The sequence below is a fragment of the Drosophila tropicalis genome, unplaced genomic scaffold (assembly GCF_018151085.1).
Source record: "Drosophila tropicalis isolate 14030-0801.00 unplaced genomic scaffold, ASM1815108v1 contig_593, whole genome shotgun sequence".
In the NCBI taxonomy this organism is placed as follows: Eukaryota; Metazoa; Arthropoda; class Insecta; order Diptera; family Drosophilidae; genus Drosophila; species Drosophila tropicalis.
In genome coordinates this window covers 18,234,585-18,252,875 of record NW_027173070.1, presented here as the reverse complement: position 1 = coordinate 18,252,875, position 18,291 = coordinate 18,234,585, and the positions used below count along the sequence as shown (strand labels likewise).

The 18,291-nt window shown below is 35.6% G+C and overlaps 1 protein-coding gene across 5 annotated transcripts in view; it reads left to right on the top strand.

Annotated features, from left to right (window-relative positions):
* The window catches only part of Shrm (Shroom), a 61,330-nt gene that overhangs the window by 12,973 nt on the left and 30,066 nt on the right, over positions 1-18,291 (top strand). For 4 of the 5 annotated variants that reach the window (XM_068289353.1, XM_068289352.1, XM_068289354.1 and 1 more), the window contains exons 3-7: positions 11,732-11,943; positions 12,558-12,943; positions 13,891-14,584; positions 14,654-15,704; positions 15,781-16,040. In XM_068289353.1, the coding sequence (XP_068145454.1) occupies positions 11,732-11,943; positions 12,558-12,943; positions 13,891-14,584; positions 14,654-15,704; positions 15,781-16,040 (2,603 nt within the window). The remainder of the gene's footprint in view (positions 1-11,731; positions 11,944-12,557; positions 12,944-13,890; positions 14,585-14,653; positions 15,705-15,780; positions 16,041-18,291) is intronic. The other variant, XM_068289355.1, reaches the window with a different exon arrangement.

Sequence of the window (18,291 nt, the reverse complement as noted above, 5' to 3'; positions counted from 1 at the left end):
CTGTAATGGTTAATGGGCTTGACGAAGGTCGTCAGCTTCTTTGTTTTTCAGATGAATGCGCAGATTTCTAAAGAAAAAAACCCAAACAAATTATAAATCTAAAATCTATGTATATGTAAAAGGTTTTGAGTAGTTTTTGCCTCTTTGGTGGTGGATTATTATTATTATTATTATTATTATTATTATTATTATCTGTTGCGTCTTCTTTTTTTTTCTGCCGATTCAGCCAAAGCACTTGACTTGGGTGCATTGGAAATTTTCTTTGTGCTCGGCAAAGTCTCTTTTTGGAATGTCTTTAGCTATTGGATGTTGTATGTATCTGTATGTTTGACTTGAGAGAGCTAAACCTGAGGCGTCTAATCTGACAATGAGACCTTAATTGTTGCTTCATTTCCGTAAGCTTTCGTTTTTGCTCTGCGGAAATGAACGCATATTTCGCATATAAACAAAGATCTTTGAGCGTTAGGGAACTCAAGCAACCACCTCAATTATGGAATTTCTGGGGAACTGTGAGATGTGCCAGTTAAACAGAATCGATTGAGAGCAATTACAAAAGGAATGAGGTAAAAGAAAACTAAAGTTAACTAATGAATGGTGTTAACGCACAGAAAGATAACTAAATAGTTTTGCTTCTGATTTAATAATTTATAAATGGAAGTTTGAAAAAAATATCAAATTTCTTATAATAAATCCAATAGATATGGCTTAAAGAATGTTGTATTCAAGTTTATAGTAAGAAATTAATCTTTATATGTCAGTCAATATTAACCAACTTAGGCTTAAAGTCGAGTTTCTTTTTATCCTTGTAGCTAGGATACTTTTCTTCAAGGTTAGATAGCTAATCTTGATATCATATCTTTGTTTTGTTTAATAAATAAACACTTTGGGGTGTTGTTTAAGCGTAACTAATTCATTTTCATTTCGTATGTTTAAGCTTTGAAGTGGAAACTTGGCAAGTCACACAATCTTAGAGGCTCATTAGTTCTAGCATATATTGTTGTTCTTTTTTGTTTTTGTTCTCCTTCTTTTCTTTTCTTTTCTACTAACTGAAGTCGAACTCGTTTCTCACTCGTCTCTTGAGCGGCAATTAATTAATGCCAAGCCAACAGCAGTCCAGGTAACTGCAACAACAACAGCAATAGCAACAATGCCGCCTCTCAGCGCTAAATTCTAGCCAGATTCCAGCTAAATTGTTTGTGCCTGGCTTCAAAACTCGCTTTGAACTCGCACCGCCAACTTACTCTGGCTCTTAAGGATTGCCACTTTGTGTCTCTCACTCATTCCCTCTCCCTCTTTTTTTTTTTTGCATTTTGTTCGACAGAAAAAATTATAACAAATAATTGCGACAGGTGGTGCAACTCTTCGTTTAAGCGGAAAAAATTTCACCTATGTGCAGAGCTCCATTGTATGCATTTTCCTCTCTATCTCCCTCTCGTTCTCTAGGCTAATGTTAATTAATTTAAGCAAAAGCCGAGTGAAAATGCACAAGCTTCCTGCTTCGATTCTTGAACTTCCCCCACACACACACACACACACACACACACACAAACTTTGATAGACGACAGATAAAAAAGAAAATTTCACTTTTGTTTCTACAGACACCAAAAAAAAAAAACCAAAATTTGAGGTCAACAGAAGAGGAAAACGAAAAAAATAAAATACTTGTTCCCATTATAAAACAAAAAAAAGACAACACACTGATGTCTGGTGGCTGGCTCTTGGCCTGGCTTGTTGTCTTTTGTTGTCTTGGCCATTGAAAGAAATTCTTGTAGTTATTCGACCATCGACAGCAACTTCAAAAACAAAAAATAACAGAAAAAAAAAACTCATCATGCTAAGAGATAGACAGCAGAGAGCAGTGAGAAGAGGATCTGATTTTCCTTTTTTTTGTTTTTAATGAAAAGTGAAAATATATTTATTGGGGGTGAAAGAAAGCTTATTAATTGGTGACTGTTTTTTCGGCTTGTATGCATTAGAGCTTGGCTAATTATTACAAAGGGTTTGGTTTGGGTTTCGGTTTTTGCTAATTATAAGCAAATATCATTTGGAACAACAAGTTGAAAGTTAGTTTCTTTCAAGCTTCGTTGCTTATGGTTATGACCTTCTGGAGAAGCTTTTTCGATTCTTACTCTAGAAAGAGAGAGAGAGAGAGAGAGAGAGAGAGGGGAGACTTGAGAGTTAAGGAAAGAAACCAGTTTAATGGTATTTTGTTCTTATTCCATGGCATGTCTTTTGATTGTTGTTTGCGTTCCGTTTCATTCCTTGTTGCCTGCCTGGCTAGTTGCCTGCCTGCTTGGTGCCAGCCTGCAAAACTTATCACTGGCCATAAATCTTTTTGGCCAGGCTAAGAGAAACAACATACCACAACACTCAGTCTCACATCAGACGCAAAATCTCAGTGGCCAAGAGACCAAGCCAGCCAGTTGCCATGCCATGACCATTACCAGTTCTTTCTGCATCGCTTGCTTTTCACTCTAAAAAACTTATTTAAACCATAAACGAACAGCAACAACAACAACACCAACAGCAACAGAGGAAAAGAGAAGCGAGAGAAAAATAAAACCCACCCATTGGGGTCAAGGATGCTTCACATCAACATTATATCCTGAAAATCAGTTAATGAGTCTCGCCTCTTTTCGACACTTTTCGACACATTTGGGCAAAATCAAAAATCTTATTATTACTAATGAAGCTCCCCCCAAACAGGGAAAAAGAAAAAGAGAAGCTAAAAGCCTCTCAGATTCACTTTCATTGTGCGGCGGCGGCGTCGGCCCCATTTAAAGGGACAACGGGGCCACCATCTGGTTCACTTGACAGCTGGCGAAAGGCGAGCCGAACCAAGTCGGACAGGGTCAGAGTCAGTCATCCTGTTGGAAGAAAGTGCAAAGATGCTTGGGCAAATTGAAGATCTCCCAAAAAAAAAAAAAAAAAAAACAAAGACAAAAAATCCGCACAGTGTGACAAAACTGTATAACAAAGGGAAACCCTTAAAGCTTTCAGGTCTGCTACCTTTTACTGATGTATTTACATTTCGAAAATTGCAGAACAAAATATGAATGTTCATTACTTTATTAAACTAAATGATTCATTAACTTAAAATGAGTTTCATTTTGGAATATTAAATATATAAGCACATAATCATAGTCTGAAGAGGATCTTTCTTTAGTTTAAGCAATTAATATAAGTGTTATAAAAGAAAATTCTCTTTAGAACCTAGAACCAATTACTTAAAATTTAATTTAACAGTTTCTTAGTGTAGAAAAATGCATCAAAAAATTATACAAATATTAAACAATTCTCACACTCAGGATTTCAACGTTAAGTTAAAAGTTTTTTTTCTCATTTTAAAGCATTCTCAAGTTACCAAGTTAATTAAATTTCTAATTTTCAAGATCTCTGATATAATTTGAAACCCATTTAACATTTTCCCTTTCAATGTGTTAACGTAATTTATGTAAATCTCATCTCTTTTAGGGAAACCCTCATTTAGTTTTGTTCGCTTGTCCACGAAAAGTCACGTACAAATGAGAGACACGTTTATAAGTATCAAAATATAATATGGTGATCAAGTGGAAGAGCTTTATCTTTATAGATAAACTATGTTCTCAAAATGAAATATGCCCAGCACAATCAGTTCTTAGGAATTATAAGCTGATTCAATTTATGGCATTAGCGTTAAATTTTAATTATGAAGAAAATTAAAAGCTGAACCTTGTTAAGATAATCTAATTTTTATTAGAAATCAATTAATTTGTTCTACTAAATTAACTTGTTTAGTGTGCAAGTTTTATGGATTTGTTTGCCACATATGTTTACAGTTCTTGAACGATAAAAAAGTTCGACTTTCGATTAAGAATATGCAAAATAAGTCTACAAATTTGCATTAAATTTTATTATCCAGCGAAACCATAGATTATATTTGAAGTTCTTTCTTTACCTCAATCCCATATGAAAAACCTATAAACTTATTAGTAACAATTGAAGTCCCAATTAAGCTAGACTTTCCTTTATAAATGAAACTTTCTGATTACTAATAACTTGATTGTAATAAAACAAAACAATATTATTCAAATCTTTTTCCTTTCGCCAAAAAAACACCAAACTAAAATAAAGATTCGATGTAAAGCTATGAACTTCTATGAATGAATGTAAAAGACTTTGGGCAAATTCATCTGCTAACACATTTTCGTTATAATAAAAGGACTTTCAGAATTTCAATCATGAATTTTTCTAAAACATATATTTTTTAAGATTTTCTCAATCAAAAGAAAAGTTCTCAATTTTTCCCATAGGCATTTTAAATATACTTTCTTATGACTTTTCTAAACAGGTTTTCATTTTTCCACTATTTCTGTAATTTTATGTCCACATTATCTTGTATAATTAACAAAGTAACTTGTTCTTACTTAATAGCTCGTATATCAGTTAAATGGAAGAGAGAAAATTTAAAGCTTTATCCTTTCTCATATATTAAATGAATGAATATATGGTCAATATGTATTGGCCACTGTGCACTAGGTTACATACATATAGTCGTATATATTTTATTTCTTTGGTTTTGGTTGTTTTTTTTTTTTTTTTGGTCAATCGACGGTGCGGGCCTGCCGTTTTGTGACTGTGTCCAATTTGGGTAGAGATTGACAGCGATATGCGTTTAATTTGACGATAAATGTGCAATATGGCACGCAAGCTCAGAAAGAGACTGTTGGCCAAAGTGGGTGAGGAGAAGTGGGAAGTGAGGAGGGGATGTGGAGGGATATTTGCTGGACGTTTAGTTCGCATTTTGCAATTCAATTCTAATGCCTTAAAGCCTTCAGGCTCTGAAGTTTTTCTGTTCGATTCGTGCTCTTGCCAAATTCAAATCGAAAATCGCCAAGCACGATCAAAGTTGAAGTTGAAACTTTTTTTGTTTTTGTTTTGTTTTGTTTGTTGTTATTTTTCTTTTTGGCCACGTTGGCAAAACTGACACGTTTGCTCGCATTTTGATTGCAATTTCTTTTCTTCTCTCATGTCTCTCTCTCTCTCAGTTTCTCTACTCAGACTCTGGGGCGCAAGATAGAGTCTTCCACTTCAACTCTGTTAAGCAAAACAAAAAACAAAACAAAAATAGAGTCAAATTCGTGTTGGCCATTAAAAGTCACAGAGCGACAATGGAAACGTAAAACCGTAGGAGATTTTTACTCACGAAATGGAGATGAGCTAAAGTGAAAATTCCAATTGCAATTTCGATTTCCAATTGGTAGCAAACAAAAACAAAAAGCAACAACAACTCAAAATGGCTTAGTTAGCTGTCTTATCATATTCATATGTATTCGTCTGACTAACCTCCAAGCAAAACCAAGCCAAACCGAACCGAACTGAGTCATAACATCAAACGCTGACGTAGCCCACGTTTCGATTGCACTTAAAGCAACAATAATATTAATATATCGCATATTATATTGTCTCACTTAGACTAGATAAGAAGAAACCAAAAAATAAAATAATACTCTTCATGTGTCTGAGTAATCTTTGCTTAGGCTTCTGTTTCTCTTTTGGCCAAATGTGTGAGTAGTAGAAATAGTTCAAGGGGAAGCAAGCAAAATTTTCAGAATTATTTTTGTGAATGAAAACACGGGTGTAAGAATAAATGAATGAATGAATGTATGACACACTGAAAAAAAATATTGTTATATTAAATCATTTACAGAGACTAACATAAATGACAGATAAAACAGGATGAGATAAGGTTTGATATAGAAGACATGCTTATAGTTTCTAAGTATGTGAAATTTACCCTTTCTTTAGACTTTTTATTAAGTAATTAAGTTTAATTTCAATAAGGCAGTAGAATAACATGACCAATTGAGCCATTTCTTTCAGCCAATCTACATTCTATATCCATCTCTGTACCTCTTCAATTAGATTCCTTCTTCAATCCGTTATTCTAGCCATTTTATTCTACTTAAATTACACTTGGTTTTATATGCAATATATTACACATTCGATTAAGTTTCGACACTTTTTTTTGAAACCATTTAACAATTTAAATCTGACATCACGCTAACAAATAGATAAATATGAGTTAGTAATTATGACGCTTTTTTTAGGTTAGGAATTCAATTTTACCACTTCAAAATTGTCTAAAAATAACATAAATTTATTTTTGTTAATAGATTAATGATTGTTACAATAAAATTTGACATCATGGTAAAAGCTATAATAATTTCAAAGAACAAGTCATTCGTGAATGGTTTTCCCCCAAACTTTCTTTAAGATTTGACATTTGAGTGGAAGCAGAAATCTCAAGTTTCGTTTGGTCTCTTCAATATTAATATTAATCAAATTTCAACTAATTACTTTGCTAATCGAAATCTCTTGAAATTCTTCACTAAGTCTTTGTGTTACCAATTTTTAAATATTTCTGGAAATTTTCCATAATAATTATTAATAGTTGAAATTCTTTCCCATCCATTTACCTATAGGGAATGGCAAATTGAAATGGATTTACTTTTTTTCAAGTTGGATAATTTAAAATGGTTTTCTTTCGTTCGCCTTTGAATCGCCCATGGGCAATGCTTAACACTCAATTCATCAAGTGATTTATTTAACACGCGCCTAAGCTGGACTGGACTGGACTGGAACTTGGAACCAGGCCTGGACTCTTTGCAGTCCATTCAAACCATTAAGAATTGCTAAAGGCTGCTCCAGCTGTGTTCCCCTTAAATGGTGACCCACTGCACCAGTTTTCCATCTCCGATTGATTTATTAGGCTTGGGCCTGAATTCTGCTATGTGATGTTGCTGTTAGCTGCTACGGCTCATCCGGAGCAATTTCCCAGCTGATAATTATAGGGGAGATGAAGGGAAATCTTTGGAAAGGAATAACAAAAAGAGGAAAAAAGCGAGATATATAGTCAAATGGCAAAGTAAAGGGCCGTTGTAAGCGAAATGAAAGATTGCCATTGCCCCCTCTGGGACAGTTGCTGATTTAAATTCGTGTTAGAGAGACAAAATAATTACAGCAATTGGCCAAAAGAAAAAAAAAAAAAAAAAATACCCCAAAATGAAACGAAACTGACGGCCACGACGAACAGACGTCAAATGTTTAAAACCAAAAAAGCAATGTGAGTGAATGATTTTGGACTTGCTTGCTTTTTGTTTTTGTTGTTGTTGGTTGGTCTTGGGAACATTTCAAAGATCATTAAAATTCTTGACGATGAGCCCGTAGGCCAGAGACACAGTAACTCTTAGACTTTGGGACAGGGACAGAGCATTAGAGACAAACCTTAAGTAGTTGACCCAGAAATATGTAAGTTCTTATTGCCAATTGCAGGCTGTCATATACAATGATTATTACCCTGTAGCCATTTACATGTGAAATAAGGAACGGGTATGCCTGACTAATTGAAACCCAATAAATTACATATTATTAGACAAATCAGCATCATTAGGAAAGTCAATCTGCAAATGTCCTTCACCAGCAAAAACCCCTTCACCAATTCTCATTAATTTAAAAAGTTTCCTGGAATATATATTTTTGTCATTTTCTGCAGTTTGATTTAACAATATATAACTTTGCAGACTCCTTAAATAAGTATAACAAAAAATTGGTTTTGAATAGGTTTGTTTTTTTTAATATATGTATATATTCTTTTTATAAATAGGTAAGAAAAATTAAAAGTTTCCTTAGTTTTATTTTATTGTTTAAATTTTTCAATTATAAGACAAAAAAAATTATATTTGTTTTAAATCTCAAACGATTTTTTGTCTTCCATTAGTTATTCGATCAATTTTTAACACCAGAATTGTCTCGATAAGTTAAATATTTCTTTTAATTCTTTTGATTGTAATTCTCAACTAGTTTTGGCGTTGAAGATATGGCCTTTAAGATGTATGGAGACTTTGCCAAAGTTTAAAGATAATCGTTTCAGATCTTTAGACCTTCTGTTGGGTTTTAAACTTTTGTCGCTTGTTGTATTCGCGTTGATATTTTGTATATTATTTTGAAACGATAATATATAATGAATATTTGAAATCCCAAAAAATCATATTTGATGAAGTTAAAATGTTTCTTAGCCACAAAATTTATCAAGATTCTTTCATTTTTCATGTTTCGAAAATCTTTGGAAATGTTTAGCTAAGTACTTCGATTTGTTCGTCTTTTAAAATTCGCTCGAATTTTTAAAACATTGTGGATTTTGAAAATTAAATTTAAATATTGTCAAGAAATAATTTATTTAGAAAATAGTTGCAATAGAAAATGTCAAACTGGATTTAAAAAAAAGGAATATGCCTGAATCGGTTTGAACTTCAGGTTTATATCCACATAAAGTTTTATGAAAATTTTATAATTTATATACATATTTATTATAGTTTTTTAACAGAAATGAATTTCGCTTATAAATAAAAATATATACTTAAATATTTTTTTATTTATGTAGCTGCATACATTAAAAGACTATAATTCTTCTGGTGAAGAGTCCTAAAACATTCGATAATAATACAGTCGGACGGTTAGCTCTTATATCAAAAAGGGCAAAGAGTTTCCCATAAAAATAAAATTAAATGTGTTAGGCGAAATATTAATTACTTTTAAAAAGAAATTACTACACTTAAATGGCCACAAGTTGTTCGCTTGATTGATCAGAAACAAAAAAGTTGATGACACATTTCACTTTTATGCCAAATTAACGATATTGCCCTCTCCTTTATTGACCATAGGGTATCTTTGAAGTTATCAGTCGCTTCTCAATTTGCTTACTGAATATTTATATATATACAGATACTTATTTATATTTATTTGCCATTAATTTTATATTTCTCTGGCGCCAAAGTCAAAAAGACAATCAACAGCTGCCCACATTTTGGCTACCTCAACCAATCCCCAAACAAAAAACCCAAAATGTGCAATAGACAGAGAGAGAGAGAGGAAAGACAGAGCAAAAGAGAGATAGAGAGAGACACCGATTCAACTTATAAGTCTCCATGTCTCAAGTCAGTCAAGTGGGTATCCAAAGGCTTGGTTGTCGTGTACCTCGGGTTTTTTATATTTTGTTGGATTTAATATTTTTTTTCTTTTTGGTTTTTCTTACAATTCGATTTGCTTTTATGAGCCCCTCAAAATATTATGCATACGAAGTGTGTGTTAACAGCTTGAAAACGGAACTGTGTACATATGTACATATATAAACTTGCATAGAGATACATATATGTACACATATGTGTGAAGTGTAAAGTGAAGAGTGGGTTGAAAAATTAAAAATATTTTTCATAATTGCGCTATAAGCTTTGGGGGCTTAGTTAGTTACTTATGGTTGTGTTAAGCAATTAGACTAACAAATCGATTGCTTTTCGAGCCGAACTTTAATTGATCAGTTCGAGTTCTTTCGATGTTGGCAAATTTATATTCGCATTCGGTTTAATAGAGTTTTTTAATGAGTTTGTTTGAAGTGATTTTGTAAATGTTTGTTGAGTTTGACAATTAAATTACAAAAGACAGACAAAAAAATTGAAATTAAATAAAAACCATAAAGAAGTCGAATGATATAGTTATATAGGAGCAACTTTTATCCTCGGCTTAAACGAAAACTACATCCATACATTGCATTTATCGTTAACTCTTATTGTTTTACATATTAAGAGATGAAAGTCAATTAAAACATAAAGTGCATTAGTTATTAATAATTTTAAATAAAAAGTATTAGGATCTGAACAACAAAAATATGAGTAGCTACAAGATCTTGTAAGACAAATGATATAAAAATCAATTTGATTTGATTAAAAAGCAAGATATTAAGTTTTAGAAACATTTACGAAAAATTTGGGTTGGGATGATTGGTGGGTCTGCCGAGGTGGCGAATCTCAGGCACTCCTTGAAGACTGACTGGATTTGTAAGTCCCTATGTAGAACAGAGTTTCGTAGATTGGTCGATGCCCCCTTCTATGTCCGAAACTCTGTTCTACATAGGGACTTACAATTCACTCAGTCCACAAGGAGATCCTGAGATTCGGAGTTCTTTGTAGTATTTCTACGTTGGATGTCATATGTCCATATGGGCTTTAGGATGGACTTCTCAAGCCGAATCTTGTTTGATGTGCTGAGCTGCGACTTGTGGCCCATAAGACAGTGCATCTTTCATGTTTTTAGGTTCAGTTGCATCGACTTTGCTTTAATTTGAGCCCTCCAATAAAGTCTTCGGATACTTCACCTTGTCTGCTATGGGTAAAGGAGTCCCATGTAGGCTGACTGGTGTTTTAGAAATTTAGAAATATGAAGTGAATTAAATGTGTATTGAATTATTTAATTTTGTAATCTTCAAGGCGTATTTAATATAGTTTCCATAGCTGAGTTGAATTAGTTCATTACACAGCATTGCAGTGGACAAAAGATTTTGTTATAAATTGGAAACTTTTTCTCAAAAAAAAAGAAACAAACTCAACAATGACAATAAGTTTTTTGGCAGGATCAGTAAATTATTAATTGAAATCATAGACAAAAGAAAAAAATGCTGTACTTGATTGGTTTTGTTTTCCTATACATTATGACACGTGTTGTAAATAATAACATTTTTTCTGCTATTGTCTTTAGTATTAATATTTATTTTAATAGGGGGGAATCACCACTCTTTAAAATAACTTCAACATCCTACAAACTCTTTATGGGTATTTAATATACATAATTCAAAAGATGAATAAAGTAGTAAAGAATAACATTATAAACTAAAAACTTGATCTGCTTAGTCTTGACACAGCTAACATAATATTTTCTAAATGTAATTTCTTTGATTATAATAATTAATAATACTTTTTTGTAAAAACAATTGTTATTATTCTTAGTTATAGAATTGGTATAAATATTTCTTTTAAGCTATAATTTTTCACTTCTTAATAAAGTCTTTGTCAATCGTAAACTTATTTCTCACGACCCAAAAGCACATGTTGTTTGTTTCTTTAACTACATCAGGATTTAGTAAGGTGACTCTATGAAAATGTGTTTTCACAAGAAATTTTCCATTTCCTTTTTATTGTGTTTTTTTTTTCCGTTGATATCTCTTCATGTCCAACTTCAACTTTAACTCGAACCCGGCTCAGTCGTCATTCAAGTCACCCAAGAGTCAACCCATTCGTCGGCTTAGGAGCTTGGCTCTTAGCATTACTTAATCCGGCTTATTATAGACGCTTTGGTCCGCTCCGCTCCGTTTGGCCGTCTATTTTGCTTGGCGCTGGTTCCGCCTCATTCCCTTACTCGTCCACACTAGTCGTCTCTCCTCTCCTCTGAGTTTTGTTATGTATGATTTTACTTGGATAGTTTTGGATTTTTGGCGGGGATTTCTTCAAAATGGGCAACTTTGTTTGACTGCACTTCAAAATTTGAAAATTTCGTTGGCCAATTGCATTTTGTTGGCAATTGTTGTTGTTGTTTGGCTTGACTTGGCTTATCGGATTGCACTACAATAATTTTCACTTAATTATCTAATGGGCAAACAAACAAACCAAACAAAACAACAAAGGAGAAGCGAAATGTACAAAAACAAAATATATAAAATTTGTTGATTTTTGTTTTTTTTTAGCTTTGTGTTTGTCTGTAATTATTAGACGATCATTTGCAAATACACAGATGCACACACACACACACACACAAACACACATTAGATATAATAACTAATGATTAAAATGATTTTTTTGTCTGCTTTGTTTTTGGTTATGCAATTGAGTGAAATTTCTCTTTTTTTATTTTTGTCTTTTTGCAGGATGATACACAGCTTCAGCATCAATCGCAGACGCAACTCGATCAGTGCGGTTTAACCCAAGCCGGATTAGAGGAATATAACAATCGTTCATCTTCCTACTATGATCCGGCAGTGTTTCATCATCAGAAGCAGCCATCGTACGCCCAATCTGAAGGCTATCATAGTTATGTATCCAGTTCGGATTCCACCTCAGCCACACCATTCTTGGACAAGTGAGTAGTATTGGATAGTTGAAGTTTAAATTGAGCCGAGTTGAGGAAGAATTAAGCCAAACACGTTTTCTTTCCGCCGCACCTCACCCCACCCCACCCCACCCCATGCCAGAATGCCGCGACAATTATGAATTCTGTTTTGAAGTTTAATTTTTTTCATTTTCGTCTGTCTGTAGCTTTACACGAAAAGCCATAAAAAATTCTTGGTAAAACGTAAACATGAGACATTAAAAATTTCAAATAATAAAAGCAGCAGCAAATATGACCGAAACTGTAGAGAGACGGCCAAACAAGCAGCTTAAGCTTTATACTTTCAAGGTCCCTCAAGTGGGCTCTCTGAACTTGCCCCAAAGTTGAGTTTCTCAGTCTTGTCTATTTGCCGATTTGAAGGCTGAAATAGTCAAGTCAAATAATTGTTGCTCTTTTTTCTTCCTCTATTCTTTTTTTTTTTTGCGGCAGAAATTATTGTAGCACGCAATGAATTGGCATTTTAATTTCTATGTCTGTGTTCCTTAGCAACGCCTCCTCGCCCGCCTCCTGCTCCTCCTAGCGTTTTAAAAGCATTTTCTCTTATTTCGCTCTATTCTGTTTTTCTGGTTCTTCCTGCCATTTAGATTACGTCAGGAGAGCGATCTATTGTCGCGACAATCACATCATTGGTCTGAGAATGATCTCTCATCGGTCTGCAGTAATTCTGTGGCGCCATCGCCTATTCCATTACTGTTGGCACGACAGTCCAACAGCAATGGCAACAACAACCATAACCAGGCTGCCTCCGTTAACGTCTCATCCAACTCAACCAATTGCTCGGCCTCCGCCTCCACCATCACCTCCATATCCAACAATAATCACAGCATTAATTCGAGCAACAACAATGCCAATAATAACAACAACAGTTCGGAGAGCACTTCATCCACAGAGACTCTGAAATGGTTGGGCTCCATGAGCGATATCTCCGAGGCGAGTCATGCAACTGGCTATAGTGCCATAGCTGAGTCGGGTAAGCAAATTCCTTATCATAAATTAAGATTCTTTTACCAAAAAAAAAAAACACAAGAGCTCTAATTACTCTACCATTATGTAATACTCTACAAACTTTTTTATGTTTGCTTGGGATTAAAAAACTTTAACTTCAAAAATATGAATTCAAGAATATGTAGAATTTATTTTAGACAAAATTATTTGAAGAATTTCTTCTAATTTTCTTTGTCAAATATTTCTTGTTTGTTGTAATTTTCTTTCAAAAATAATATACCTTCTATAGTCCTATCAAATCTTGTTATTTTAAGTACATATGATCGGATGAATTAGTTTTTCTATCAATAGTTTTATTACTGCCAGCAAAACCTAATCTCTATTTAAGACTTGATTTCGAAGTGATTTAGTTTATTTATTAACTTAAAAGAGAATCAACTCTAAATTATATTGTGTTGTTAATCACAGCTTTAAATTTGTAAATCACAACATTCTTAACGAATAAGAATTACTTTAAGTAGTTACTCTAACATATAGCAAAGGGTCTCAATCGAAAGTAAATGTTCAACTTAACTTAAAATCTAATTTCTCTTTCATTTTAACTGTTCTTAGTTATTAATGAACTTATAACTTTCTGACTGTGGGTTGAATAAACTTAGTCAACATCACTTTTTATTAAATTTATAATAACGTTCCCAACAATCTACAATTCTCTGGTTATAACTCCAATTGAATGTTTATTACATGTAGAATGTTTGACTACGCCCTTGCCTAATATAGAGTTAAGTATGCCAAATTTCGGTTTTGGCGACTGTTGGCCACTCACACGACCTTGGCTTGTTGTTCCTTTGGTCGAAACATGACCCACTTTTACTTGGTTAAGTCACTTCGGGTTACATGTTCTTTGTTTGTTTGTTTGTTTTATGAATCAAGCCCTAATCATGAGTTTTGTCCATTCTATTTTTATTGCAGTTTCCTCTTCGCAGCGCATTGTGCATAGTTCTCGTGTCCTAACGCCCAAGCGTCATCATAGCGAGAGTGTACTATATTTGCATGACACAGAGACGTCGACGACGCCGCCAGTTGGAGGAGGCGAAATAAATTCACCAAGCGACGAAGTTTCGACAGCTCAACAGCCATTGATGCGTATTCAACATCGTCATAGTCCCAGCTATCCGCCAGTACACTCAACCATGGCTTTGCATCATTTCCAGCAACAGCATTTAAGTACACAAAGTTCCTTGCCTGAATTGGAGACGACGACAAGAGTATCGAAGACAACGCTTCGATCTCCACACTTTGGTCAGTCACAGTCAACGGGAGATCTCCAACAAAAGCAGCAGCAGCAACAGCCACGTCCGGGACAACAGCACAAGTCTAGCATTTCGGTGACCATATCCAATAGTGAGGCTGTGGTCACTTTGCCACCTCAGCCACCTGCCAGTAAGCCAATTAAACCGCAGCAGCTATGCAAATCGGATGCATTGAGCTGCAGTGCACCCAATGTGGGTGAATCGATATCGGTGGTGTCGCCCACCGATTCGTATCGAAGCAATCATCGACTATTTCCGGTTAGCACTTATACAGAGCCAGTGCATAGCAATACCTCGCAATATGTTCAACATCCCAAGCCGCAGTTTAGCTCGGGACTAAACAAGTCCAACAAGTGAGTGAAGTGGAAATTTCTTTAACATCCTCCTCTAATATATATATAATATATTTCTCTCTTTGGTAGACTACAACCTGTGATAACTCCAGGGGGCGCCACCGTTCAACCCACCTGGCATTCTGTGGCCGAGAGAATCAATGATCTTGAGCGCAAACAAATGGGAGAACCACCGAAATTTGCCTATTTAGAGCCATCGAAGACACATCGCCTTTCCAATCCGGCGTTGAAGGCATTACAAAAGAATGCCGTGCAATCGTATGTAGAGCGACAGCAACAGCAGCAACAAATGGAGGAGCAACAATTGCTGCGTCCACAATCGCAGTCTTATCAAGCGCTGATCGTGGAACGCAAATCATTGCCCAATAATTTGAGTCCCATAACGGCAACCTCGTCGAGTGGCAGCAGTTGCAGTTCACCCACACCACCACCACCGCCCCCAAGGTCGCGTAGTCTCCTGCCCAATATTCTAAGGCGTTCCAGCTCGGCATCGGATTATGCCGAGTTTCGAGATCAGCATCAGCCGATGCCGCCTCATCATTTACAACTGCAGCAGCAGCAGCAGCAGCTGCAACCACCACATCATCAACAGGGAATCAGGAATATCAGTAATGCTGAGAAAATATCCTTTAATGATTGTGGCATGCCACCGCCACCACCTCCACCGCGTGGCCGAGTGGCTGTGCCAACACGACGGACATCATCGGCCACCGAATATGCACCGATGAGGGCCAAGTTGATGTTGCAACAAGCAGCTGCTTTGGCCCATCAACAACATCATCCGCAACAGCATCGCAACAATTATCCAAATAATAATAGTAATCATCAGCATATACAGGCTCCCGAACGTCCACCCAAGCATCCAAATCTACGAGTGCCCTCGCCTGAATTGCCACCGCCACCTCAGAGTGAACAACTGGATACCAGTTATACCTTTGATGAGCCATTGCCCCCACCACCGCCACCGGAAGTGCTGCAACCGCGGTCAACCGCTCCCGCGTCGCCAAATAGACGCAACAGTTTTGCTGGAGCCGCCTCCACGAGAAGCTCTGTTCGTGGAACGGCAGCAGCTCATCCCAAGGTGCCACCATTAGTGCCCAAGAAGCCAAGCAGCTTACAGGTAGGTGGATCCATTAGATTGCAACTACTGTACACCGTTCTAATCTGTTGTTTATTTGTTCCACCACCACCATCAGCAGCAGCAGCACCAGCAGCAGCATAAGCTCGTCAATGGCACTTCTTCAGCTTCCTCGTCGTCGTCGTCTTGCAATCTGCCCACAAATAATCGCAAACGTCCACATCAGACGCCACAGTTGCAGCAACAGCAGCCTCAGCCCATCCATTCAGAGAGCGTTGGCAGCACTGGGGCGCCGCCTCTGCTGCCGCGTGCCAGACAGCCCACAGCCCACAATGACAATGTCATAGCCAGCAATTTGGAAAGCAATCAACAGAAGCGGTAAGTGAACTAGCTAAAAACTTATAAACCATTCTCTGTAGGTGGTGAGGGAAAAATTTTCTTAAAGCGGAAGAAAAAGTAGTAAACTATTTATTCAGACACCCTGTTCAAAATGTTTCCCTCTTGAAAAAGACACTATTAAGCAAAAAATTAAGCCCAAATGCCTTATAGATGAGCTGAAAAGTGTTTCCTTTAGATATAAACTGGTCAAGTCACCCTGAAGCCATTAGTCCTTACTCAGGGGTGATTGCCAACTAAAATGAGTTGCATTGCTCTTTCGTAGGCCCAAAAATCAATTGCAATGCTTACAAAACTGGAATTTGAACATTTCAAAAGTGTTACCCTGTATGCAACTTGTAATAGGAATTCGTTATTAGGTATTTAAGTGCATTCTTAACCCACACTTAGGCCAGACTAACTAAGAAATAAAAATTCTATATTTAGCGATTTTCTTTCTAGACGAATGTATGCAAATTTTTTACATAATCTCTGGCAAATAGATTTAAAATTCCAAGCAAAATTGTTTTCTAAGTCTCTCTGTCGTTCTGCCTAATTCTCTTTGATAATTTAGCATAGAGATTGCCAAACATGGGTTAAGCTTAATCACACACTAATCGACCAAGGTGCGCCTCACATCGTCTCTCTCATATTGTTCTTGACCTTATCGAATCCAATTAACTTTAAGTTTTCAAGTCAATGAAAACGAACAACGAGAAATATGCGTGGCACAGTAGCCAAAGCCGCTCAAGCTCAGCTCATACTCCATTGAACTGGCTAATGAGCTGCTTCCTTTCAAACGGACTCGCCTCCGATACTACTCTACTCTACTGCTTCATAGTAACGTCAATCAGCTGTCGCTTTTTGGTCTAATGCTTAATTGGATTATGAAATAAACCAAATATAATAAGACAACATGCATACAGTGCGGGCTTTGTATGTGTGTATATCCAGCCAATCGAGAGCTTACCAAAGACTTTCGCTTTCGACCCACTAAACCCCGAAAATATTGACTTCAATTGAAAATTGCCAATCGCCAGTTGTTGTTGTTGTTGTTGTTGTTGTTGTTGTATTTGAGCACCTGAACCAGAAACCCGAAACCCCCAACAATACACACACAAACTCAAAAAACAACACACAAAAATGTGTCAAGCTATAAATTTATGATTTCTTGAGGGGGCTCCTGGTTGGCGTGTGGGCAGTCCCCAGTCCCAATTCCATTCCCCCCCGATCTAGTCACAGTCACAGTTTCAGCCATCAGCCTCCACCCAGTTCTTTGTTCTCAGCTTGTATAGGTAAAAGCCAAACGAATTGAAATCGAAATTGAAATTTATCTGGTGAGTGGATGGAACAAAAGGTCCATTCTTTATTTGATTTTTAGTTTTTCGGTCTAGTTTTTGGTTTGTTTTTTTTTTTTTCTCCTCGGTTGACATTGATAGATGGAACACTATGCGTTTGGTTCATTAGCGCATAGTTTTTTTGTTTTTGTTATTTTTTTTTGGCAAACCAAAAGTTTTTTCTCTAACCACCAGCAGTTTATGCAATAGACAGTGTGGATTCATCAATGATTTGTGACAAAATTTGATTGAAAATGTTGTGCCAAGTAACAGTCATAAATTACTCAGATATTATCCTAAAACTTTTAATTAAATGAGAAGCCCAGGTTTGTTATTTATTCTAATTGAGAACTGATTACATTTAAAAAGTATAACAATGAAAAGATAGTTTGATTTGATATGGTATCGATCAGGATCAATAAAGGTATTATCCTTGAGGTATAACCCTAAAGGAAGAGTTTTATAAACATTATTTCTCCATTTTCTATTCGCAATACTCCAACGCATAATAAAAAGCATAAGAAGACCATTTTCAGTTAAATATGAAAAGCTTTTCTTGTTCTTCATAGACTAAAGTGTCGAAGTATTCGGTTCTGTTCTGTATTTACTTAGGTGAAGTTTACTGTGACTCATAATTCACTTATGAACTTTTTAGTTTCAGATTAGATTCAGATAGGCTAAATATAATTTCGTCTCTTTATTCATCAAGCTCCATTTAACATTTTTAATTAGCCATAAATAGTTAGAAAAAAAAGGCAAAAGTCAACTTAAATTTCTACCTAATAACATAACCAAGTGATTGATCTTTGAAATCATTAACTGTGCTTTCAAACACATTGACAATTAAACTTACATAAGTTTCGAACCACTGTACGTGGAGTCCCCTTGTTCAATAATTTCTATGGCTTGTCATGTTT